General features: G+C 45.2%; 1 protein-coding gene across 2 annotated transcripts in view; it reads left to right on the top strand.

The window, feature by feature from the left end:
* LOC138528424 (mitochondrial ornithine transporter 1-like) overlaps window positions 1–26,220 on the top strand; it is a 1,212,095-nt gene that overhangs the window by 678,691 nt on the left and 507,184 nt on the right. For both annotated transcript variants that reach the window (XM_069640045.1, XM_069640044.1), the window contains exon 3: window positions 8,094–8,352. In XM_069640045.1, the coding sequence (XP_069496146.1) occupies window positions 8,094–8,352 (259 nt within the window). The remainder of the gene's footprint in view (window positions 1–8,093; window positions 8,353–26,220) is intronic.

Below are 26,220 nucleotides of genomic sequence, written 5' to 3'. Positions count from 1 at the left end.
ACGAAGGATGACTGCTCAAAGTGCCAGTCGTTGACTGCCAAGGCATTGCAGGAACGTAGGGGGAAATTGAAGGTAGGCCAGGTATCCAAGCCCTGTAAATCTAAGTCCGCTGGGCTGTCGACTGAAGAGTCGAGAGGGGACTCTCCTTGTCGAAAGAAGTCATAGCGGTCCAGGTCCCGTAGTGGTTCGCGCCACTCGTCCTCTTCGTCGAGGCAGTCCAGGAAGCGGCGTCATCGTTCGGCTTCCTCGTCCTGTTCAGATGACGCCTACCTGAAAAAGTGACCTGCCCCACTAAATCCTCGAACCCGGAGGAGTGGGATGCTTTCCAGGAGCGCATGTTGCCGCTTTTTCAGTATCTTGGCACACTTCCGTCTGCGCCTTCTGTAGAAGCCAGCAGGGAACGGACTTGGCTGGATATTCGCACGCCTTCGGGCTCGGGTGGAAGGCGTGATAAGCATCGGGAGTCTTCGAGGCCCCGTTCGGACAAGGTATTGGGGGATCACCAGAGACGTGCCGGGTCCAGGTCACAGTCTACGTCCTCAGCGAAACCGTGGAAGCCTGCAAAGTCATTGAAGCCCTTGAAGGCGTTGACGCCATCGTCGCCATGCCTGACGGGTGCGTCTGTCGGGTCCTTACCCCCGGTCAGGCTCTCAAAGCCATCAGCTCCATTGTCGACGCCGCCGGAGCCTTCCATGCCATTGGTGCCATCTGGGCCGAATTTACCGGTGGAGGTCCCTGTGGCTGTGGATCCTCAGAGAAAGGTTCTTCTATATCTGTGAAGCCTGTCCCTAATAAGAGGTGTGCTCCTCTCCCTACGAAGGCCTTTTTTCAGTCACTCCAGAACCTTTATGAGGATGAAGAAAGGTCCGATGAGGATGTTGGCACTTTTGGTCTTCCGTATTGGACTCCTAATGTTCCTGACTGTCTCATTTCTGAAGAGAGTCGGATGGACGATCTTTGTCAGTCTTTGCATGATGCCAGTGGCCTTGACACTTCTCCTGAGATGGAGTTTGGCAAGCCGGATCCAGGAGATCATGCCGACTCTTCTTATTAGAGGTTAATGTTTTGAGTTGTAGAGTACCTCGGATGGTCCAGGCCTCCCGTGCACTTTGGTCAAGATGATTTTACCGACATCTTGGATCAGGGTCCATCCACTGACCCAGTGTTGCTATTTCATGTGGCATTGAAAAAGAGGGTGGCTACTACTTGGAATGCCCTGGAGACTATTCCGGCGGTTAACAAGTCTTTATAGAAGAAATACCACCCATTCAGTAGCGACCCCGGCTACCTGTCCACACACCTCACTCCCGAGAGTTTGGTGGTTCAGGCGGCTACGGCCACCTCGAAACAGGCAGCGTACCCTACCATCCCTCCTGATAGGGACGATAAGCGCATGGATGGATGGGCATGCAAGGTATTTTCTGCTGGGAGTATGGCGCTGAAATCGGCCAACTCCACCTGTGCCTTAGCAATGTTTTTGCACACTCTGTGGAATTGCATTTCGTTAGCGGCCGAGCATATTCCTGAAGGGGAAGAAAGGGATGGCTTTCTAGCTATTGTGAAGGATGGCAAGGATGCCATGTGTGAATCCCTTCAGTCTGTGTGGGACACCGGGGATAGTGTTGCAAGGTCCATGGCTACGAGCACCGTGATGCGCAGATTTGCGTGGTTGCGGAAGTCAGGTTTTGCACCCGATGTACATGCCCGTCTTCCCCAAATTCCCTTTGACGGGTCTCATCTTTTTGGCAGCAAGGCTGACGAGAGCCTTGAGAAGTTGCAGACCTACAAAGCAGCTGCCACATCTTTGGACACAGCTGTTCGACAACCTCAGCCTTTTCATCGTAGGGGGCAACAATGGATTGGTGGTTCCTTTCGCTACTACTCCTCATTTGGAAAGGCAAGAGGGTTGGCCATTCAAAGGGGCCAACGTAAGTTCCCTCTTGGTGGACGAGGTAGGGGGGCTAAAGCCGCTCAGGCAGCTGCCTCTTTGCCATCAGGCACTGCCGCTTCAAAACCACTCTGAGGCCTTGAGTCATTGTTCACCGGTAGGGGGCAGGCTGTCTCAGCATCTAGAAGAGCCGCAAGCCATTACTTCAGATGCGTGGGCTCTGGAAACAATAGCCCACGGCTACTGCCTTCCTTTTCTCCGCCGGCCTCACGACAATCCACTGGGGAACACTCTTTGATGGTTCCGGATCCGCTCCTTTATTTATTTTTTATTTATTACATTTGTTACTCGCCCAGACCCTTAGGTATCACGGTGAGGTTACAGACAGCTTAAAAGAGTTCCTTATACAGTGTTACAGTCAAATAGCAAGTTATAACATTTTGCCTGGCGGCTCCAGTTATACATAAATACTTAAACATATGTATATGGCATTCCCTTATTGTTAACGTATTTTAGTTCTACACAAATCAATGGCAGTGCTGGTTGGGATTTGGCAGGGAGGCACTAGATGTCAATATTGGAACCCTGATAAGGATTCCTCATTTTTTATACTATATGGTAGTGAGTTCCAGAGCGTAGGGGCGAGTACTCTGAAACCACTTCCTCCTGCTCTCGTGCATTTATATCGCAGAATTTCCAGAAGAGCCTGGTTATTTGTTCTCAGGGCCCTACTGGGTATTTTCTTCTTAATGGTATTATTGAGGTAGCTAGGGGCTTGGTCCGTAAGGCATTTGTAAACAACACACAGGGTTTTGAAAATGATTCTAGCTTTGATAGGAAGCCAGTGGTTTTCTCACCTAATGTTGGAGATTTGCTCTGATTTCTTTATTCCTAGAGCAGCTCTAAGGGCTTTGTTCTGCAATAGTTGTAATTTATTGGTGTTGGAAGTTCCTAACAGTAGGGCATTACAGTAGTCGAGCTTGGTTAGGATTAGGGCTCTGGACAGTGTGATGCAGTTGGATGGTGAGAGGAATTGGCGGCTTAGTGCTATGAGTTTGGCCGTGTATGCTGTGGAAGATGAGAGGGCCGAGATGTGTTTGCTCATGGTAAGATTGGCGTCTAGATATACCCCCAGCATTTTTACTTGTTTGAGTACTGGGATCATGGTATCATCAATATTCATGTGTGTGTAGTCTCTATGGAGGGTGCCTATTTTAGATTGGGAGCCTACGATGAGGACCTCGGTCTTCTAATCATTAAGGCAAAGGCTATTTATTGCCATCCAATTTTGAATAATGGCATAGACTTTGTTGATGGTCTGTGTGTCTTGTGCAGGAGATTGTGACACTGCTGGAGAATGGCGCTATAGAACCAGTGCCTGTGGCGTAGATTAACAAGGGTTGGTATTCCCCATATTTTTTGATTCCCAAGAAGGATGGAGGACTGAGACCCATCTTGGACCTGTGATACTTGAAAGTTTCTCAGGAAGGACAAGTGCAAGATGGTCACTCTTTCTCAGATTCTTCGGGCCCTCCAGCTTCAGGATTGTTTGGTGTCATTGGACCTGCAGGATGCTTATTTTCATGTGCTGATCCAGCTCAAGCACAAGAAATACCTGAGGTTCGCAGTTGGCGGCTCGCACTATCAATTTCGGGTCCTGCCCTTCGGGCTCAACTCCGCCCCGAGGGTCTTCACCAAGTTGATGGTGGGGGTGACAGCACATCTCAGGAGAGGGGGGATTCACGTCTACCCTACCTGGACGACTGCCTTATCAGGGCATGTTCTCCCGAACAAGCCTTGGATCATCTCAGCGTCACCTGGCACTCCCTTCACAAGCTAGGCTTCTCCCTGAACTTCCTGAAGTCGCATATGACACCTTCCCAACAGCTCCAGTACATAGGGGCTGTGTTGGACACGTCCTTGGGGATGTGCTGGCCACCCAAGTTGAGGGCTCAACATATTCTTCAGATGGTCACAAAATGTCAACAATCCCAGAGTCTTCCGGCTTTCAAATCTTTAAGGTTGCGCGGCCTAATGGCATCCTGCATTTTTCTGGTGCCGGAGGCCTGATTGAGAATGAGATTCCTTCAGTGGGCTGGTCGCCGTTTTCAGGCAACATGTCGGATCTCCTTCATGTTCCGATCACGGTCTCGCAGGAGCTTCTGTGGTGGGCCAGCAAGGAAAATCTCATGAAGGGAGAGCCTTTTTGGCAACCATGGCGGGATGTCACGGTAGTGACGGACGCTGCCCCCAGGGGGTGGGGAGCTCATGCCAGCGATCTGTCCATCAGCAGTCGTTGGTCTCCATCGGGGTCCAAACTACACATCAATCTTTTGGAGCTGAGAGCAATCAGGCTAGCACCGAAGGCTTTCCTGCCGTCTGTACGGGGGAAGAATGTCCTGATAATGACGGACAACACGGTGGCCATGCATTACCTCAACAACAGAGGAGTTGTAGGGTCACTATCTCTGTGCAGGGAGGCAATGTAGCTCTGGTTTTGGGCAATTAAAGAAGGAATCTCCCTATCAGCGGTTCATCTAGCCGGAAAGGAGAACATGGCTGTGGACGCCCTGAGCGGACAGAGTGCCGTCTCCCACGAGTGGGAACTAGCTCAGGAAGTCCTTCAAGAGATCTTCGACCTTTGGGGAACCCCGAAGGTGGACCTGTTTGCGACCGGTGCCAAACCAGAAGTGCAAAAGGTACTGCTCGAGGGAATTTCCTCCGAGAGGAGCTCTAGGAAACGTGTTTGTCATGGATTGGTAATTCCCACTTCTGTACGCGTTTCGTCTGATCCCCGTCATTCCTCAAGTTCTCAGGAGGTTGCAACGGTTCGGGACACACATGATCCTCATTGCTCCGGATTGGGCGAGGACACCGTGGTACCCAGACCTTCTAGACATGTCCATCTGTCCTCCAATGCGTCTTCCCCAAATAGAGGATCTTCTCTCGCGAGAGAAAGGTTTGGTTCTCCATCCAGAGGTCAAGACTCTCAATCTTCACGCATGGTTTCTGAGAGGTTGAGATATAAGGATTGGTACCTCCCAGATGACGTGATGGAGTTGTTGCTTTCGGCCATGCGGCCAGCAACAAAGTCCCTGTACCGTTGCCGTTGGCGTAAGTTTTGCGACTGGTTCAGAGGAAAGAATGTTGATCCTTTTCAGTGCTCAATTCCGGAGGTTCTCTCCTTCTTACTTTCTTTGGGCCACGGGGGTCTTCAGGTGGGAACCATTAAAGGTTACCTGGCAGCACTTTCTATATTTAAGCGCTCGTCCGAAGAATGGTTTTATTTTAAGATTCCACTGATCACTCAGTTTCTGAAAGGGCTCACAAATGTGTTTGCACCGTTGCCTTTTCAGGTGCCGGTCTGGGACCTTAATTTGGTTTTGAAATTTCTGATGGGTGCCCCGTTTGAACCTTTGCACTCTTATCCATTAAGATTGTTGACTTTTAAGACTGTTTTTTTAATTGCAGTTACATCTGCTCGCAGAGTGAGCGAGTTGCAGGCACTTTCATCTAAAGCACCCTTTACTTTATTCCACAAGGACAGGGTTGTATTGAGAGTACGTCCATCCTTTCTACCTAAGGTAGTGTCAGAATTTAATTTAAGTCAGAAGGTGGTGCTCCCCGCCTTCTATCCTCCTCCTCATCCTAGTAAGGAAGAGGAAAGGCTCCATAGGCTGGATCTCAGGAGAGCCTTGAGCTTCTATCTCTCTAGAATGTCCAATGTCAGAGTGGACAACCAGCTCTTTGTGGAGTATACTGGACACCGATGGCCAGGCTGTTTCTAAGCAGACCTTGTCTAGGTGGATCATCCTCACTATTTTGGAATGCTACCGGTTGGCTGGCAAGGACCCTCCTGAGGGCTTGCAGGCACATTCCACCAGGGGCATAGCTACATCCACAGCTCTGCAGAGGGGTGTACCGGTGAAAAACATCTGTGACTCTACGTGGTCTTCCATACACACGTTTGTTAAGCATTACTCCTTGGATACTTCCCATGCTCAGAATGTTGCCTTTGGCAAGGCAGTGCTTTACTCTACCATTTAATTGGGTATATCTAAATTCATTTCCGTCATCCAATCATGGTTACTGCTTTGGGAGTCTGTCATAGATGAGGAATACATTGGAGGACACAATCTATTCGAAGAACAAGTTACTTACCAAACTGGTAACGTTCTTTTGACTGGATGTTCCTCCAACGTATTCCTCTTCGCCCACCTAGCCTACCCCTCTCAAGAATTTCCCATGCCATTACAGCTTACGTTCCAGCAAGGCTAAGTGCAGTCGATGCTGGGTTATGGTCACGTGTTCCTCACGTTGTGAGGGGGGAAAAAACATGAACTGAGGCTACGGGTGCCGTGCGTGCTACTTACATCATCTGATGACGTCACCCTCAACGGAGGCCTTCGAGGGACATCGACCCGATGCCATCGACGCAGGGCAACCTCTGCCGAAAAAATTTCCGAAGCAGCACAGCTGTGAACATTACATGTCATATATGAAGAATACGTTGGAGGAACATCCACTTGAAAGAACGTTACCAGTTTGGTAAGTAACTTGTTCTTTGATGTTGGTCCACCTTCTGAGATTTTCTTCTCCTTTTTGTATCGAGTAAGGCCTTTAATGTTCACGTTTATTATTGTCTCTGCAAATATTATTTTGTTCATAGCAGAAACTAGTGATTTTAGCTAACAAAAAGCAGCACATGTCATTGCAAACTGCTGAGAATTAATGTTAAATCAAAATGTTTTCTAGGTTTTTGTGGATTAGGTTCAATTAGCTTATATTGATAGCCTGCATTGGTGATTAAAATAACCTTTTGTGCTTCATTTATGATTACTTCCTTGTTCTTCTTTAACTTGTGTTTTCCTTTTCTCTCTGTTAGTTCTAGCAATGGCTTTTTACCTCAACATTTTGTAGATTGATGTGCCATTCTTATCATAATTATCGGGACCATTATCCTAGGATTGAATCACTATATTGTCTAGGTTTATGCCCGAGATGGTGTTGCACAATTGTAAACTCCTAGAATCCTACTGCTGAACTCTAGGTTAATTATTTGTCTGATTCCCTTTGGTTTCTGCATTGATTAGTCCAGTTAATTGATCAGCCTCTCTGTGTGATGCATAGCCAGAGTTGTTCAATATGGTGTCCACCGTTGTATTAATAGGTAAGCAGTCCATAATTAGGCCAACCTGAATATTCCCACCAACAATTAGAGGGGAATTATTTGTAATGTCATACAAGTGTCAGAACATTCTTTAACAACACAATACAGGCCTTTACGTTCTTCGTCATAGCAACATTCAGATTAACAAGCCATCTCAAGACCAGACGTAGAGCGTCCAACGAGGAAGGGCAAGGCCTAGAAAATCATTTTCGCACTTAACATCATTTTATTTTAAGCATTAGGGATTGGCTGAAGGCAACATCACTAAATAAATGTAATAGAGAGTTTATTCGCATAGTTTAGTGTCCGGCATCAGACAAGAAGAAATAACAGGACAAATAGTGGCTTATTAATCAGAACCCTCAATAAAATGAAACGTTGAATGAAACATTGATATGCCCTCTCACAATGTCACCTTCATATTTTATGAACTGCATATTCTAGGTAATGCAGTGTTCCATTCAAAATTACTACAGAAATACAGATGTACTATACCCACACATTAATGGATAAAGCTTCCTAGGGCAGGGATCTGAATCCGTCAAATAATGAGGATTGCGCACTAAGCAAGCTGAAACCTGTTGCAGCCACACAGTTAGCAATTAGGGCTGGGAGGAGCCACACTAGTGTATCCCATTATACCTTATCGGAAAAACATGGGACACGCCAAAACTGCAGGATTACCACAGGCATGCAATAACTCCCTGCATTCACTCCACAAACTGACGATAGTGTAAGGCATGTGCAAATAATCACTTTTGTTTCTATAAGCTGTAAATGTTTGGTTATTTCCCATTGATATCCTGCGCTCTCTAGAACAATGTCTAGGTGGTATTTGAGCTTCAGTGACGTTAATATACCAAATTTTCTACAAAACCTAAGCAAGCCTTATGAATAAGTACGAGCCGAAACGAATTGCTGATGCCTATGAGCCTAGGCTTCTGCTTAAGTCTGTGTCTCAATTACAAAGTATAAAAACCACTGTTCTATAACTGTATTCTACACTCATTTTATATACATTCTGTACCTCCTCAGGTGGAACTGCGTGTGTTTTGGTCGGACAGCCGTTTGACACAGCCAAGGTGAAAATGCAGACATTTCCCAACTTGTACAGAGGACTTACCGACTGTGCTGTGAAGACATATAAGCAAATGGGTTTCAGAGGCTTCTACAAAGGGACAGGTCCAGCATTACTGGCAAACATAGCAGAAAACTCTGTGCTATTCATGAGTTATGGATTTTGCCAAAAAGTTGTAAGAAAAATTGTTGGATTAGAGAAAAATGCAACATTAAGGTAAATGAGTGTATTTGTACATCAACATTTTTGTTTTTGGTAAATTTGCTTCAAACTTGTTTGAGGAGGATGATTTCTATTTAAGCCCAACATTTTCAAACTTTATGCCACCTTCATTAAAGATTGTAGGTTGAGTTGTGGGTTAAACCCTTCTTGCTTGAGAGACCTCATTATATCTGAATTCTGCCTGGGGGTCATACAAATATGAAAACCGCCAAGTCACACACTAATCACATCTATAAAATAGTTTACGTTTCTTTTACTGTAATCTTTTCTTTAATTGATTTTTAATGTGTGCAACATTTTTTTTACAATTCCAAAGGATCAGGAATAAACATTAATGCTACAGATATTTTCACCCTGCACGCATTTTTCCCAAGGTCTTTCCCTCGATCGAAACAACAAACGTGCTCAAAGATATTTTAATAAATGAATGAGATAATATTGAGGTTTGACTACCGAAAGTTGATCGCCTTTTGAAGTTAATGATGTTACCACCCCTAAGTCATATCATCCCTTTCTAAACCCTCACTACAAGGATGCTGAGTCAATTTTGAAAAAGATATGCCACATCAAATTGAAAGAGCTAGCACTTTTGCCAGTTACATGGTACAGATGTCCAACAGTCTCAAAGCCCTTCAATGAGTTGGGCATGTAAAGTATAAAGAATTTGTTATGTAATAATACTTATTGAAGGAAGGGACCCCGATATCTGAAAGAGGAGAGCTACGTCCCCACATATTGCATAATTAACTTTTCATTGATGACAATAGCCCACATTATTTTTATATACCATTAAAATAATTCTGGCTCTTACTGAACGTCCATATCCTCCCAATAACTAGCCTGCCCGCCTGTAAACCTTTGATTATGACATCACTAGTCTTTTTTGGTGGTGCATATTCGCCTTAGTAATAGCTCAATAAACATATCCTCAGGTCTGTGGGGAGTCGCTGTTCACTAATTCCCTAAATCTCTGCAACAGTCTGCTCCCACAGCTTTTCTAGCATAGCACATTGTAACCAGATGTACCGGAATGTGCCCTCTCATCACCCCCAGAACAAACCGGTTTACCCCAATACACAGTGTTATAGATTTTCTGGAACCCACTACCATGTAAATATGATTTTAAAGTATTGTTCCATGTGTTGTGTGCAGGTGGAGGATGCAAAAGCCCTTGACAACATTTGTTGCCACGTCCCTGCCCAACTCCATGCTCATATCCCTAAGCCAGGCTTTAAACATACGCTCTCTCTACTTCCTCCTTCAGAGTATTCAAGTCTGCATATACATTTGAGAAACGGACCCTTAAGCACAGTGAGGAGAAGATAATTTTGTCACAGCTTGTAAGGGGTATGGTTACTGGCTTCATGATGTTATGATGTATAATTAGTCACCTAGGAAACTGGGATAAAAAAACAGACAAAGCCAGAAAACTTAAATGTAAGGGAACTCTATAACAAAATATTAAACAGGAATGGCATAAAGTGCAATTGAAAACGTATTAGGATGTATCTAGTGATTTCTAACAAAAACCCGAGGAAACACAAAGTTCACAATATCGTTCATTCTCAGGAGATACCAAGGTTCCCCTGCTGTAAAGTGAAAATGGTGCACAAAGCGAAGTATTTTTACACAGAGAAAAAGTCTCTAGTTCTTCCGGTATCCGGAATTGCCTGCCACTGGATTCCTCAAGGCTGGGTTAATCTCTGGTTTCACGAAGATGCCTCAGCTTACGTTTGCCTTCATTCCTTGACCTTGCTGGTACACTCTGGGTGAGACTCAAACGTGATCCCTTTGGTGTTGTCTATAAGGAAGTCTCCCCCCTTGAAAGTCTTCCGTCTCCATTATCAGCATAAACAGGTGGTAGGGCATCACTCTTGGCACTTTGCACGGTCCAGAAGGTGAGCCAAGGAAGCTTGATAGGGTGATGCGGTGGCCAACTACTCTTCCTTTCCCCTCTTTAGTTTCCTATATTTTCCTGTCTGTTTAGGCTGTTGATCTCTGCAATTAAACTGTTTACAAATTCAATCTCTCCTCTCATTAATTCTCTCCTTCTCTAGCCACCTGTGGTCAGTGTACCAATTCTCCCCCTCTATAATCTTTGTAACTTTCTTCTCCCCTTTTGCCATCAGCTGTTTCCCATTCAGAGCTTTGGCCTTCTCTCCCCCCACTACCTCTCTGCTTCAGTTTTTCATCAATGCCACCTTGTTCATCCCTTTGGTAACAACTATCACTATTTCAGATCTCTCTTTACTCCTTCGCCCCTTTGGCTGCAATTCTCTCATTTAGCAACTCTTTCTCGCCATATTGTCCACCACTTGGGTCAAATCTTCCCCCACTCTCAAGCTATCACTTTCTTCTCCCCTTTGGGCACACATTTACCCATTCTCCAATTGTCTCCAAATATCAACTTCTTCATACATTTGTGTACAATTGACTCCTCTTACCCACCCTTTACCTCCATCTTTTCCACCCCTTTGCACACAGCTGTCTCCACTCGTCAGATTCTCCTCTCTGCTACCTTATTAACCCCTTTCGGTGCACCTTTCTCCACTCTCCAAATCAATCTCAGTATCATTTGCTTTAACCCTTTGGGCTGTCTTGCCACCACTTTCACATTATTTAGTTCTCTAGCCTTCACCTCCTTGCGCACAACTTCTCTCACTTTCTAGGGCTGTCCCACTATCACCTATTTTGCCCGTTTGGGAACTATTTTCCTTCTTGGACATCTTTATTGGCCACCGCACCCTCACTCTTTATCAGCAGACCGAGTTCTTTTGGCACTCCAGCCTGGTCTTCTGGGTCTCTCCTCAGACTCCCAGGTACCAGTATGGCCTAGCCCTCTGGACCTCTCTTCAAGCCTGCTGGACTCTCCTCCCCTTCCAGGGCCTCCTGCTCTCTCCTCCATCCTTTCCAAAGCAGCTCCAGTCTTCTTCCTCCAATCTTCTGCTCCTCCCACTGCTTCTAACCTGAGACTGAGCCTTTTGCTTTTTATAGGGCTTCTCTGGCTCTCTGGAGAAAGCGTATTCAGGTGAGGAACTAAGATGGGGATTGTCTGTTTCACTCCACCTCCTGTAATTGTCTATAGCCCTACTGTGGTACTTTGAATTGTCCCATCCCCCTGTTGGGCAGCCCGCCCTCTGTCTGCCACAACTAGGTCCTGCCTTCCAGATTCTCCCTTGATATAGGGGATAAGGATAAGTCTCTTCAGGCATCTGGATTAGGGATGAACTAATGGGCTCCCTATTCCGATGTAGGACTTTGGGCTGGCCAGTCCCTCCTCTTAGGTGGTCCTCGCTCAGCTTGTCAAGCCTTGAGCCTGCCCCCCTGGATAAATTCCCTGATCCTATCTTTTCCTAATTGAGGTCCACCGCTCTTGCTCTGCATATGCATGCCAGCACTGATGGCAGCACAGATGGGGACCCCCCATCCCTCAGTACCCTTAAAAGGCAAGTAACTGCAGGATCACTAACTTCAGGAGATGCACAAAACCTGTGCTGTGGTATTGGGGAGAACCCAATTTTCCAGCTCTCGCATTATCTTGGCTTCCCATGTGTAGGGTCTGAGCCCCTTTAAGAAACCTTGTCTTTAGTTGATGCCATGTGAATGGCCCCTGTCGTTAGGCGGGGACCATGTGAGGGTGGCCAGGGAACCCTTCTCATAGCACCCCCCATGCCCATCACCCGCTGGTTTGGGGAGACCTTTGGTCACTTCACTACAGGGCACCAAAGTGAGGCGGTTGACTTTGTCACACAGCCAATGTTGTACTTTGAAATACTGGAATTGCTCTCTTTTTCCCAGTACAAAATCTTCCTTACAAGGTTAAAATTACTTAATCTCCCTGTTTGCCAATTCACACACACCACGCGTCCAGTAATCAGAATCCCTCACTTTATATGCTGCAGTGAATTGAGAATTACCATGGATAGGAAAAGTGTGCCAGGGAAGGATGAGACACATTTTTGATGGCCATGCTGTCCCACACTATCTTAGGGTAATCCGTATACTACTATAAATGCAAAATAATGTAATTAATTAAAGGTCTATCCCCCTTACTTGCCTATAATAAGTACCACAGAGTATGGCCTGCTATTGCATACTTCAGAAGCTTACATTGCTTAGTAGAGCATGAATTCAGCACTCACCTGTTATTCTCAGCTGCGCTACATGAAAATTGTTATGATATTTGGACAAGAGACTGTGGAAGAAACATAATCCTCCTGGCCTCCCTGGGCTGGCATCCTTTCCATATGAAGTTCATAATGTCCCTTTGTAAAGCCAGCCAATATCTGGCGAGAACTGTGATTGGTGAGGTTTGACAATTCTTTGGATGTCTTTCAGGAATTTCATTTTGAACTATACTGTCCTCTCCAATCATAAGGACGTAAGCATCTTCTAATAACCTTAGTCTTCTCTTATTGTATATGGAAAGTGTGTGACTTTTGCTGCATAAAGCTTATTGATTTCCTAGTTAGGACGACTGCTAAATATTAAAAAATGCTTGTCAAAACTGGAAGAGGAGACTACTTTAACTGCATTGAGTGGGGTTGGGCATGTGGAGGTTCAGCAACTCAATTTAGAATATCAGGAGATTCATTGGAATTGCATTTTCTGGGTGGGACAGTTAGAGGAGAATATCATTGATAAAAAGGTAGAACTTAAATGTCTTTTCCGGCATACTCTACGACAGAGATTTCTTTGTTGTCTCTCGCCTATGCCTGGGTCTCCACTACGAGGGCGAACAGTAGTGGCGATATGGAGTACTCCTGAGGAGTGGCAGTGCCCAGGGAAAAATGTTTCTTATAATCTGGGCCCTGGGCTCTCATTACTGCTTTCCTAAACCCCTACCAGTGCCAGCTTTATCCAAGACTTCCACTAGAAAGCTCCACTCAGCCTGGTCGAACGCCTTCTCAGCATTGATCAAGATAAGCACTACTGGGATTTTACGTTCATGTGCCATCTCGATATACAACCCACCAAGTAAATGACCCTTTCCCATTAGTGCACTAATTATGGCCTCCCTAAAGATAGATGTGAATGTCCTTGATCTTTAATTTGATAAAATAGGTTAACCAACTAGGCTAAGAGCTGTCACTGAAATGTTTTACAAAAGTGAATGGATAAATCCGTATGGGTCAGAGTGGAGCTTTAAATAATTTGTTCTATAGTGATCAGATTTTCCAATTTCTCCAACTCTGCAGTGTATAGCATAGGTAAATGGACACTCTCAAGAAACGATTGAACTGCCTCTTGGTTCCTATTTTGTTTGCTCTTTGGTAAAGGAAGGAGGTTCATTTTCCTATGTTTCTCCATTAGAAGAAGAGCAAAGTAGAGGAGAAGTCTGACGGGAATCTAACTACCGTGGAAGGTAGTTCAAATTTGAAAATGGATTGTTGAAATGTATTGAAGAGTTCCATGTGAGCAGTGATCATTTTGCACAGGCCACAAAAAGAGCCTCAAAATCTTTGGCAGTCACAGAAAATAGCAAACTTCTGGCAAGCAACTTGGACATGGGATGGTCAAATGTGAAAATACTGACATTTTACATGCAATGGTAATAGTAATGTGAGTCAGGAAACACTCTTATGGAGTCAGGAAACACTGTTATATGGAAGGTGTCCAGGCAAAGTTTCGAATGAAGAGTTTCGAATAACAAAAGTTACGAAACAAAAGTACCGAAAAAAAAGTTTTGAATTTCTTTTTTTAATATTAAACAAGGGTTTGGGGGGGTACCCCCCATTAAAAAAACTTTTGTCAGTCGAAACTTTGACTGTCGAAACAGTCACTAGAGGTCACGGTACAGATTGTTTTTTCACCCTTTGAGCCCACACTGAAACACAAGACGCTTATCTGGTTACATGAGCAGTGTTCCTTATCAACTCCATTCTGTACAACAGTGTTTTGTTTTCTTTAATTATAGCTTCCAGTGTTTCTGTCCATAGACCAAATATGTTGGCATTATGTCTCTGTTCCCTTTGTCTAAATCTTTCACAGTCTCATCCTTCACCGATCTCCCTTTCTGCGGTCTAAAGCTCTTTTTTTCGTTTATCCATTAATTTTTTCAGTTGAACTATTTATTAAGAATGAGCTCCTACTATATTCTTGCCAGATCTTTCGTCGTCAGATTTGTATATAGGAGTATAGATCCAGCCAGGAAAATGTCTTCTCTATCTTTTCCTTATTATACTCCTGGTTCCAACAGAACAGTTGTCTCCGGTTTTATTTGTTTGGGTCAGTTTTTTTACTCCTTTGTGGTGTTAGTACTTGCTATCCATGTTCTAAGGTAGCATTTCCACCTATCTTTTGCTTTGATCTGAAAGGAACTTCACATTGATTATACAATAGGGTCACCAGATTTAACTTCTCAGTAATGCAGTAAAGGGTTAGGCTCAGATCTGTCCTTTTCACTGATTGGGAAAATTCAGTTCAGTAATTCTGCATGCATTGAGACCCCTCCATGTCTGTGTTGCCTGGATCTAACTAAGCTGGCTTGCCAGCTTTAGCTTTTAAACTGTGGGGAAAACTGGAGAAGTAGTCAAAGCCACAGAACTACGCAGCCAGGTCGAATGATGGCACAGAGGTTGAAATTGCATTTGGTAGACTAAAGGGTTCGATGTCCTATCATCGACACCCCTTTTTTTCGACGGGTGTTTTTCTGACCAATGTTTGCCGAAAAAACACATTGGATTTTTTTGGGTGGGAGTCAGAAAGGGTATATACATTTTGGGGGGGGTCGGGAACAGTAAAACATAGGGAGAGCAAGAGGGGCTTGTGGGGGGAACCCCCCAAAAATAAAATAAAAATAATTTCAATGAGTTTCTTAGGCAAAAAATTGTCCGGAAAAACACCTGCCACAAAAACAGGTGTTGATGATATGACACACCTGTTTTTTCGGCGAGTGTTTTTCCGAACAATTTTTTGCCGAAGAAACTCATCAAAATTATTTCTATTTCATATCACAAGGACTCAAGAGAAGTTGCAACAAAGCTGTGTATATTCGTTGCAGGCTGCAAGGCGCAAAGGTAGATTGATCTGCTCTAGGACACCTCAAAGTCTTATTCGGCAGATAGGGCATGGCTGGTGGCAGCTGAGATTGCTGCGCATTGAAGGATCTCTGGCACTGTGTTGCTATAAAAATGGAATCCTTGTGAATCTAACTCACAAAACCATCTAACAAGTAGCCTTCAGTGACTGAACCTTTGGCATTCATGCAGATCAACTTGAAGACCGTCCAACTTGGAGGGAATCAGCAGTGAACTGACGGCCTGTCTTTGAAGATGGCAGGCGACCTTTGAATCAGAGCTTTGAAGGGGTTTTCCACAAAGAAGACTGACAACCTAGCCATGATCCGCAACGCTCCCCGAGAGGTGGACCCAAAGAGGGTCGTGATGTGGTAGGAGAAACGTATTTTGAAAGAGACAACCATGGAGCCTCTAGCTAAGACAGAACGAATAAATGGCTATTGTTGCATAGAGCAGGTAACAAGCGGGAGACCTGCAGACTGGGGCCCGGGTTTGGGTGCCAGCGTTGAATGCAGCAGACAGAGTCATCACTCACAGAGGGCCCCAGCTAGCACCCCCTTGGAAGAGCCGCTAGCGGGTAAGTGGTAATGCCCCCCTAACACGGAGCGAACTTCACTTCCCACCACGGAGCTCGGGAAACTATTCAACGGAACGGGAAGAAGATAGGTAAGTAGGGTTCTAGACTGGCAGCAAACTAGAAATTCTGTTAAGCTCTACAGTATGGGGAAACCCCTAAGCCCTGGACACACAGGCTACATCTGCATAGGATACAACCAGCAATGCGTGGAGAAATCCAAGCTAGTACCAAGAAAGAAGACACCAAACTATTTGTGCGCTGATGAAGAGCTTTACTGGTCTAAGGAAAGAGACAAGACACCTCTAAGCCAACCACTAGGGAAGATTAGGAACAAGATTTAGAAGAAAGAAGTGGTTCATTTGAGCAAGATAAGACAAGGAATGACTGAAAGGCTGCAAGTTGAGGCCATACTAATAATTAATGATGCTGGAATAGAGACTGAATGAATTTAACAAAGGGATCCACTAAAAACCACAGGGCCCGGGTGGAGGCGAGAGCCTGAAAGTGATATAACTGACGCCCAACAACAAACAGGGTAGTCTCTGACTCCATACAGATAGTTTCATTCATTAAGACAGAGAAGGAGGAAACTGACCTTGGGAAGTCAAAAGACATCCACAACCAAGTCTAGACTGCACCACAACCCATCGTACAAGTTGGGCCCATGAGTAAGCAGTGGATAATCAGCTAGGGGGAATATCAGCACCTTCCTTAAAACACCTGGGAGATCGACCCCGCAAAGCTGCTCTAGGATGGAAGGAGAAGATGAGGACAGACGTCCCACGCTAGTTTCTTTCACAAACAAAGATTTACTAGAATCCATGAAAGGACTAAAAGACTCCCTCAAACAAGAAATTGTTCCATGTCTTAAAATCGTGGCAAAAATGGATACAAAATGGCTGTGAATACAAAATATCACGGCAGAAATGCTGTGGTTTTGCTGCCACAATCATATAAAGGATGAAGGGGACACGCCTGCAACCCCCGGACTCATTATACTATTTAAGGGGAGCGGGGTACAGCCCCGCTCCCCTTAAATGGTATAATGGGGTACACTTTTACCGGGTCAAACCACAGCATTTTTGCCACAATTTATTTTACCAACGACATTTTTGCCACAATTTTATTACCTGATACCAAAGAAATGACTTCATTGCGAGATGAGCAGAGTAAAAATATTGCTGCTATCCAAACAGAAGTGGGAGCGCCAGAATAAATGCGATGTAACAGGCAGCTGAAGAACTAATGCACGCAATGCCCAAAGTCCAGAGTAACTTTCAGGCCTTATATGAGCTTGCCGAAGACCTGACTCTTAAATGTGAAAATCTAAAAACTATATCAAGAAGAGGGAACATCAGACTTCCAATTCTGGAAGGAAGGAAGGAAGGAAGGAAGGAAGGAAGGAAGGAAGGAAGGAAGGAAGGAAGGAAGGAAGGAAGGAAGGAAGGAAGGAAGGAAGGAAGGAAGGAAGGAAGGAAGGAAGGAAGGAAGGAAGGAAGGAAGGAAGGAAGGAAGGAAGGAAGGAAGGAAGGAAGGGGAACGATATGAGACCCTTATTAAAACAGATTTTAAGACATCCTCCCTCTTGGACCAGAAGACAATATATGGTTGGTTAGAGCACAGTGTTTAGTTCCAGGACTGGAGGAAGGAAACAGTAATCCGAGAGATATTCTTTTCAAACCCCAACCATGTACTTCCAAAGAAAGACTGTTAAAGATGGCAATGGAACAAGGCGCCCCCTAATTTCGGAGGAGATAATATCCAATTGTTCCCGGACATCTCAGGGACAACACTGCATTGCAGGAGGCAGCTTAAACTAATTACAGACACATTGAGAGCAGAACATATCAGTTTCAGATGGCTCTACCAGCAAGGACTACATTTTTAGTTCAAGGACTCCCAACTGTAAGGAAGGCATGGTATCAAAGTAAGACAGACCAAGTTATCACAGTTTAAGGGTGTTTAATGAACTTTACCAGGGGTGTGGAAAACGTATATCTAAAACTAAGATGGGAGCAAGCTATGACCATCAAATAATAATAATGATACAGTCCTAGTGGAGTCTAGTTAAATGATGAGGGCCTATACTAGAAAAAAAGAAATTGCCAATCCTTACCGCTATGCTGCAAAATAGTGTGGGATAATGTTCACAAAAAGAAAGAAGAGTTCACAAAATGATAAGTCAGGATGTTCAGGCCGTTGACCTCCCTTTCCCACGTTTTTAGCTTGGGACAAGGCGGGTCACTCGAGCACAGCACACTAATGGGCTTCTTCGGCACAAGGTCACAGTTCCTTTAACCAACATCAGGGCTTTCTGTGCCCGAGTCTCTTTTAATCAAAGTCTCTTGCTTCAGAGGGTCTCATGTACCAAAAAGTTCCTTTCCAAAATTCAAGTAGGTTGACTTACTCTTCGCCCGGGATCCCCTCAGCTGGGCTCAGATCCTTCTTCCACAATAAGCCTCCCTCAGCCGGGTTCGGACCAGCTTTAATTCGCAGGCATCCCTCAGTCAGGTTCACATTTGCCACAGCAATATCTTCACGGGTTAGTTCACCCCAGATCCCCCTCTTCCGGGCTCAGATCCCCTTTTAACCAATTAGTCCCCCCTCTTCCGGGCTTAGACACATTTCATTTCGTAGGCCATCAAAGTCTTTCCAATGTGCACAGGATTTAACTTAACCCACTGCAGGGCCACTTGGATTTCACCATTCAATATTTACACGCTCTAGGGGGTACCAAATCGAGACCGAGTAAGCACCCACGTGGCGCCGGCCCACTCTGTATCTGGTACCTAACTGGGTTTCATAAAGTTCAATTGCACCCAAGCTCTTTGTTCATACAATGTTGCCACTTGCAACCTTGAGCATAACACAGTCCGGTGTGCTGTCAGTTTCTCCTGACTCACCGGCTGTGCTGTACTCGTTGGCGTTACTTTGCTGTCAGAGTCAAGGGCAATACCACAGTGGCAATCGGTTCTCCCCGCCTTGGCTATCAATGCGGGAGGGCCCTGTGTACCTTTGACACACGCTACACTGTTCATCAGCTGTGATTCCTCGTCTTATGTTTCTTTTGGTTGAGGCTTCTTGAAAGTCGCAATCCCTTTGTGAAAAGGACATGGGTAACTGCCTCCTTGTCGTCCTCTTTGGTTTCGCCGCCTTTCTCCTCAGTTTAAACTGCCATCCGGAATCGCTGCTTCCTAGTGCGTTTGACCTTGCTCAGAGTGTGCTTTCGTGCTCCGCCTTTTATCCATGTGGGGAAGTGTGATGGAAGTTAGTTGTGTGTAATTATCAGTTATTGCCTGACTCTGCCTGACCCTTGCATTGGGACATTTCAGGTATACGGCTCTGGTGTTAGTCTGTTGTCATTCACGGTGAACTGTCTGCGAGAAGGTGTTTGTGTTGGGAAAGGGGGGGGTTTGAGTTTCTAAGTATCCTACCTGCTAGGATGGGGCAAAGGTGTCATAAGGAAGGGGATACCGTGTCTCATCCTTTGGTGTCCCACTTCCACTCCCCAAAGTCCCCTCATCCAGGTGATCCTGCCGCACTGGTCCATCCCCCGGAACTGGGTCCAATAGCGATGGCCGTGTCCTGGCCACTTGGAGGACAGATCCCTGGGGACTAATGGGTGAGCCACTTTCAGGTTTCTCACACAACCCAAAATAACAAGGCTGGAAGATACTAGGTACCCAGCAGCACGACCGGACACTCGAAGACCAGAAGGGAAATCCCCAGGAACAAGACATCTCAGAGTACGGAAGACTGAGGCCAAAACAGAAACGCAAAAAAGCGACTCTCAGAGGAAGAACACCAATCTGCAGCAAGCTGGCTAAGTGAACTTGCTAAATGTAAGGAAGTGTAATTCGAGAGCTGTCATGAGGGCTTGTGGGACTGGAACTGACGCAATACAAATTGGCGAAGTTCTACTGTCATGGGACGCGTAGGTGCTATCTTTTATGGCCAATGACGCACGTGTGGAATGTTAAGAAATAATAACCAATCAGGGTATTTAACTAACGGTGCCGGGTGCAAAAGATCTGCAAGGGCAAACATGGACATAAGGTTACTGCTCAGTTGAGCCCAGTTCATTAGCCCAGTTCATTAGCCAAGTAAGACAATGGACAAATAATGGTTAAGATTGTATCATTGAATATTAGAAGTCTCAACTCGCCCAACAAGAGAGCGCTTCTAATAAACCTGCTGCAAAATTTAGAGGCAGATATCAGTTTTATTCAAGAAACACATTTATTAAGTGCTGACGAACATAGCATGAGATCAGGGCTATTCCCAGTCCAGCTTTTTTCTTCAAGCCAACATAAAAGAGCAGGGGTTGCAACATGGAAGTTCATCCTGTACAATGCACACTTGGCGAGACAAAGAGTGGAACGTAATATTAGTTAAGAGATTATTGGGAGCATGCAAAATAACACTATGTTCTAAATATGCACTTAACACACATCAGGAGGAATTCCTGCAGGAGTTGATACCCAAGATCTCACACTTTTCAGAGGGCGAATTGGTAATTGGTGATATAAATATTGTCATGGCCAAATACTTGGACCACGCCAACAGTACTAGAGCAAATACATCAAATGCCTCAGCCGCACTTAAAAAGTGTGTAGAAGATTTAGGGTTAGAGTGCACTTGGAGAGTACTCCATGCAAACAAAAGAGAATTTTCATTTTATTCACTTGTGCACACAAAATATTAAGGTATTGACTATATCTGATAATTAAAATCTCTACATAGCTGGGTCTGATCTGTAGAAATGGTACTGAAAACAATAACTGATCATGCTCCAGTAATGCTACAGATTCATAACCACCAAGAAGAATCTAAGGAGAGACTATTGATGCTCGCGCCGAAAACGCTGAAGGACCCGGTAGTGGGACAAGAAATAGAATCAAGCATAGCTGAATATTTTAATCGAAATAGGGAAGAGGATACCAATGGCAACACAAATTAGGATGTATTAAAACAGTTATCTGGGGGAAACTGACCTTGGTGAGAGCGGCAGTAGCCTGACAGTGGAGTAACATACAAGTAAAGTAAATTTCAATAGGGGGAATCAATATAATTAAAATGATGGTCCTTCACAAATTACATAACTTTTTCCAGGCCATACCCATAAGGGTTCCCAAACAAGACCCAGGGAAGCTACAAAATATATTGCTAAGTTTTGTGTGGAAAGCGAAACGAGCTAAAATTAGGAAATCCTCTGTGCTAGCCTCGTTTCACAGAGGAGGTCTGGGATTTCCTAACCTTATGAAATACTACCAGGCAGCTCACCTGAGAATCTTAGGTGAGTGGTGCAAAGTGGAATCAGAGAAACAGTGGTGAGCATGCATACAGCAGTGGGTGGAGGGGATATGTGGCGCTGGATCTGGGTACCCAAAGCAAGCAGACTGGCATCACTACATGTAAACCGAGTAACTAGATCTACAGTGGCAGTATAGGATGATTTAGCAAGCCAGGCAGGGTTAACAACCTTCCCCCTCGCCTTTCAGTCCGATACAAAACAACATAGACTTTTGACCTGCAAACGAAAAAAATGCATGCATTACTTCGAGAGAGAGCAGGGGTTGGTTTATAAGTGGCATGTTTAGAGGAGGAAACAAACACTTTGCTTGAGTGTAAAAGAGAGTTCATGCTCCAAGAAACAGAGAAGTTCCAGTACCTTCACCTCAGACACTAGGTATTGCATCCACAAATTATAAAAGTGGCATGACGGCCACTGTCCACATTTGAAAAACTGCTGGCGAGTAATACATCCCTCAAAAGATTGATCTCAAGTATATGTAAAATCTTGGAAGACTCAGATAAAACTTCAACTAGATCATCTCTGAGGAAATGAGATGTGGACGTAGGTAGAGACATTTCACAATAAGAGTGAGAAGAAGCATGTGACAAACTGAAAAAGCCCACCCCTTGCATACAGTTTGCAGAAACTAACTACCAGCTACTAAACAGAAGCGGAAGCTGTATTATACAGAAGCTGTATGCCACCTGATAGGCTGGTACAAATGCTACCTGCTGGCGAAACTGTGGGGGGAAAGGTTCCCTGTTACATATAATGTGGAATGTCTGAAAATGCAGGTATATTGGAGGGATATAAGCAGCATAATATCACCGCTCTGACACCCAACCAAACAAGTTTTGTGCTGAGGTGGAGCATTTTCCTCCAGCAAAAGGCTGGAGGTAAATCCTCCACCGTATGGCCAAGAAACGGCTAAATCATCAGAATTACCACCGGCGGAATTACCGCTGGCAGTAATTCCGCCAAAATCCCCATAGAGTCTGATTGACCCCAAGAAATGGAAATTTACACCCCCTACCACCGCTTGCAATCCTGCAGTAAATCAGCAGGATCAAGTGACGGTATCAGCAATTCTGTTTGGCAATATTTCAGCAGATTTACCACCGAAATACTTCCAAGCTTTTAATGAGGCCCACTGACTTAAAAGAGACGAATGCGTTTTTTTCTCAGAGGAACTGTGATGAGGTACCTCGTTTCCGATCACTTGCTGAAATGGCAGGGGTTCCCAGAACCCTATACCATAGTGTAGTTGTTAGTCACTGCTTAACGGCTGAGGGTCCTGTCAGACCTAATACAGGGAATGAACTTGATGTGTTTTTTCAATGGCCTTTCATTGGCCCTCATAGCGAGGTACCTGGCAGTGCTAATTCATTATAATCTAGGGTTTTCCCTATGGGTCAAAACATTTCACTTAAAACAAGACAAAAACATCTGCATCACATTTCCCTCACGCTAAGGGCACCTCCACCTTTTGTTGGACAAAAAACCTGTCAAAGAAGGGCAAAAATCAAAGGACAGAAAAGCCAGTTCAAACTCTTTACATGCATGCCATAAAGATGAGGATCGTATGTTGGGTTCTCTGAACATTTGAAAGTGGAAGAAAACTAAGACCACTGTAGCAGCTCAACAGTGGGTGGGTGCTGAGCCCTGATAACCTGTGTGAGACACTGAGCTCTTCAGATCCTGTCACCACTTTACATGTGGCACACGCAGTTCAAAACACAGTGCTCAGTCAACCATGATAGAGGCAATGCCTCTATTATCAAGCAGGTTTCATCTTTCAGCCAAAGGTCGACTAGTTGATACCACCTCCTTAGGGTATGAGCTTCCCATGAATCTTATTTTCCACATTATACAGGCAAACTAGCATATGTTACTGTAGTGGATATGCGCACTAAGTCCGATCTCTCGGATCCAAGCCTGTACAGGATCCCAGTAAGAGGAGGTCACCTTCCTTAAATAAGATGGCCCAATCCCATCTTCAACGATGTCCATATTTACATCAGCAGGACTCATTCCTCCAGAAACGTGAGCAGATTAGGACTTCTCCTCCCATTAGGACTTGATCTCTGAGATAGCGCAACCCACTGCAGCAAAATGGTACCTCCACAGTTGTTGCCGCAGCTCCCACCTTTGCCACGCCTGCCACTCTTGAATGTGGATCTCCCACAGAGCAGGGATTCAACCTCTGCTTCATCAGAAACAAAGAAAGCCTTGGATGGAATAGTGACAACGGTGAATCTCAGTAGTTCTCTTCACATTAGATGGGCCAATGCTCATGCAGTTCTTGGGACATTACTCTTTTTCTGTTTGGTTGTCATGAGAGAATTCAGTAATTTTTCTTTGATGGTACTGCAGATGCCAAACACTGTTCCATGGACATGCTGGAAGTTGTGCTGGACATGTAACTATCTCTTATTTTGGGTGGTGCATAAGTCTGGGAATCAGAAGGACTACATGGCTAAAGAGCATCAAGTTGATGTCAGAAGCACAAGACAACATAACATCTCTACTGTTCGATGGTCTGTGTGATAGGGCCAGCGTAGGGGCCTTGTTAAGATGGGGAGGGAGCCCGACCCCCAACTACCTTCCCCTGTGCCTGGGTGCAGGCAGGCCCCTTCTCAGCCCCTCCTTACCTCAATCTGGACATGGCGGCGGCATTGCCACCGCAGAGGAACACTGAGGGACACTGCAGCAGTCTGCAAGAAAACCAAGCGATACTACAAACGTGGCAACACCAGCCGCTAGAGGACACAGCAATGTTACATGTGGCTCTCGGGGGTACAGCCGGTCAGCTAGCACAGTGAGCTAAGCGCTCACCACCGATATCTGTGCGCAGCCTGCTGTGGCAGGCTCAAATCCCAGCAGGGTCAACTCAGCCTTTCATTCTTCCGAGGTTGATAAATTGAGTGCCACTCTGTGGGATAAAAAATTGGCCAATTTGACCGAAAATAAATTACTGTATGGCCTAGTTGACCAAATTTAGGCTGTACGAAATGATCGTACAACCAAAAATGTAGTCAACTAGGCCATACGGTTTCATTATGGCGAACAGGGGGAACAGGGGTTGCAGGGGTGTCCCCCGCTCCCCTTGCTCGCTATAATTGGAACGGGGGTTGCAGGGGTGTCCCTCACTTCTGGGACATTGGAAGCAGGGGATTTTTATAGAAAACAGAGAAAGGAACCCTGCAGCGTTAGTTCTGACCCGATTTGCAAGGACGGAACTGACGCCGCAGAGGTGTTAGAGAAGCGCCGGTGGACTGCAATAAGGTAAGTAGGGAAGGGGGATGGATATAGGGCTGCTGCCGGGCCAGGGATTTGGCTTGTTTGACCGAAGGTCAAATAGGTTTGCGGCGAAATCGAATATAATCAATTCCACTGCAAATGTTTGACCTCGGTCAAGCAACCCATATCTGTGGGATAATAATGTCTTCTGTTATTTCAGCGCACTGAGACCTATGGGTGTGTAGCTCTATATAAGAAATATATTATATATTATTATTACTAACTACAACAATTATTAACTACAACAACGGCGCAGCTCCAGCAGATCGTGTCTGTAGGAGCCTGCAAGAGTAGGGAGCCGCGCTAGGCCACCAGGGAGTTTGTTTTTTAAATAAAGGCCTCCACAAGAGCCTCTTGAAAGCCTCCACTAACCCACCAGGGATTGTTATATATACAACTAAAGCCCTTAAGAGTAGCCCACTATGACACCAAGGATATCATTATTATATTAAAATGCCCCACGGAGGCCTTCCATATTCAACATCCCTGGACCCCATCAGGATCCATGTTGGAAAGGGGAGGGGCTTGCAACCCCTCTTAAGCCCTCCCATAACTTTCCGCTGTCACCCCCTCCACCTTGGTAAATGGTTGGATAAGACAAGTGGCCAATCCTGGAAGGGGTTGGGGTATGTAAGGAGGTGTGTGCGCAAGAGTCGGTTAGTCGGGGGAGGACAGGAGGGGGTGAAGGAGGCGTCCATGAGACCAGAGGAGGAGAGAGCGATTGGAGTGCGGAGGCCATTGGGGGTCTGTGGAGTGTTGAGCGTGAGAGCGGAAAGTGTGAGGAGTAGAGGTAGAGTAGGAGTAACAGAGTGTTAGTGGTAGTATTGCTGGAGGTAGTAGTAGTTGGGAGTGAAGGTACTGATAGTGGGAGTACCAGAATCGTGGGAGAATTGGTGGGAGTAAGTAGTAGTAATGGTAGTGGTGGTGAAGGATAATATTGGAATAGGTAGTAGAGTATTTTAGTGAGTAGAAGAAGCAGGAGAGCAATATTAGAGGTTGATAGTGAGGGTTAAGTACGAAGTGGAAATAGTAGGAGAGATAGAATAGTAAGAGTGATAGTGAGTGGGGGAATAGGAGTAACTATCAATGTAGAGTGAGATACAGATTACATTGGGAGAATAGCTCGAGGTGAGGAGTTAGAGTAGTAGGAAGGAAGGAGGGAAGAGACGATAGAGGGGTAGATTGAGGTAAGATCTGATAGTAAGAACAGGAGTAAGAGAAGTAAGCCTCTTCAGGGTGTCAGAGGCTTTCAAGTCCAAACTTGTACCCTCCAAGACTTACCCTCCTTGACACAGACTTGAAGAGAGTAGCATACAACAAAAATAATCTTGGCCTCCTCTTCTGCCACTTGTAATATTTCAAACAATTCAAACAATTGATGTTCCAAAGCCCATGGAGCACACACCCCTTTTAGGGGGCAGAGTGTCTCAATCTTTGAACCAATGGAGTTACACACATCCTCGGTAGGGGGGAAAGTGTCTCAATCTTTGGTCCACGGGAGAACAATTTCAAGAAACACATGGATACTTTCAGTGGTTTCAAGGGGTTTTTCAACTCCTCCTTTCTCATTTTGCCTCTACCCCAACTCCCATAACTTTACTTGAATCATTATTTAGAGGTATTAACCTTGTTTCAGATGGGGCAGAAGGGGGAAGAACGTACCCCCAAAA

Source organism: Ambystoma mexicanum, chromosome 7q, assembly GCF_040938575.1.
Source record: "Ambystoma mexicanum isolate Mex_15411 chromosome 7q, UKY_AmexF1_1, whole genome shotgun sequence".
Classification (NCBI taxonomy): Eukaryota; Metazoa; Chordata; class Amphibia; order Caudata; family Ambystomatidae; genus Ambystoma; species Ambystoma mexicanum.
This window is presented reverse-complemented; position numbering and strand designations above follow the sequence as displayed.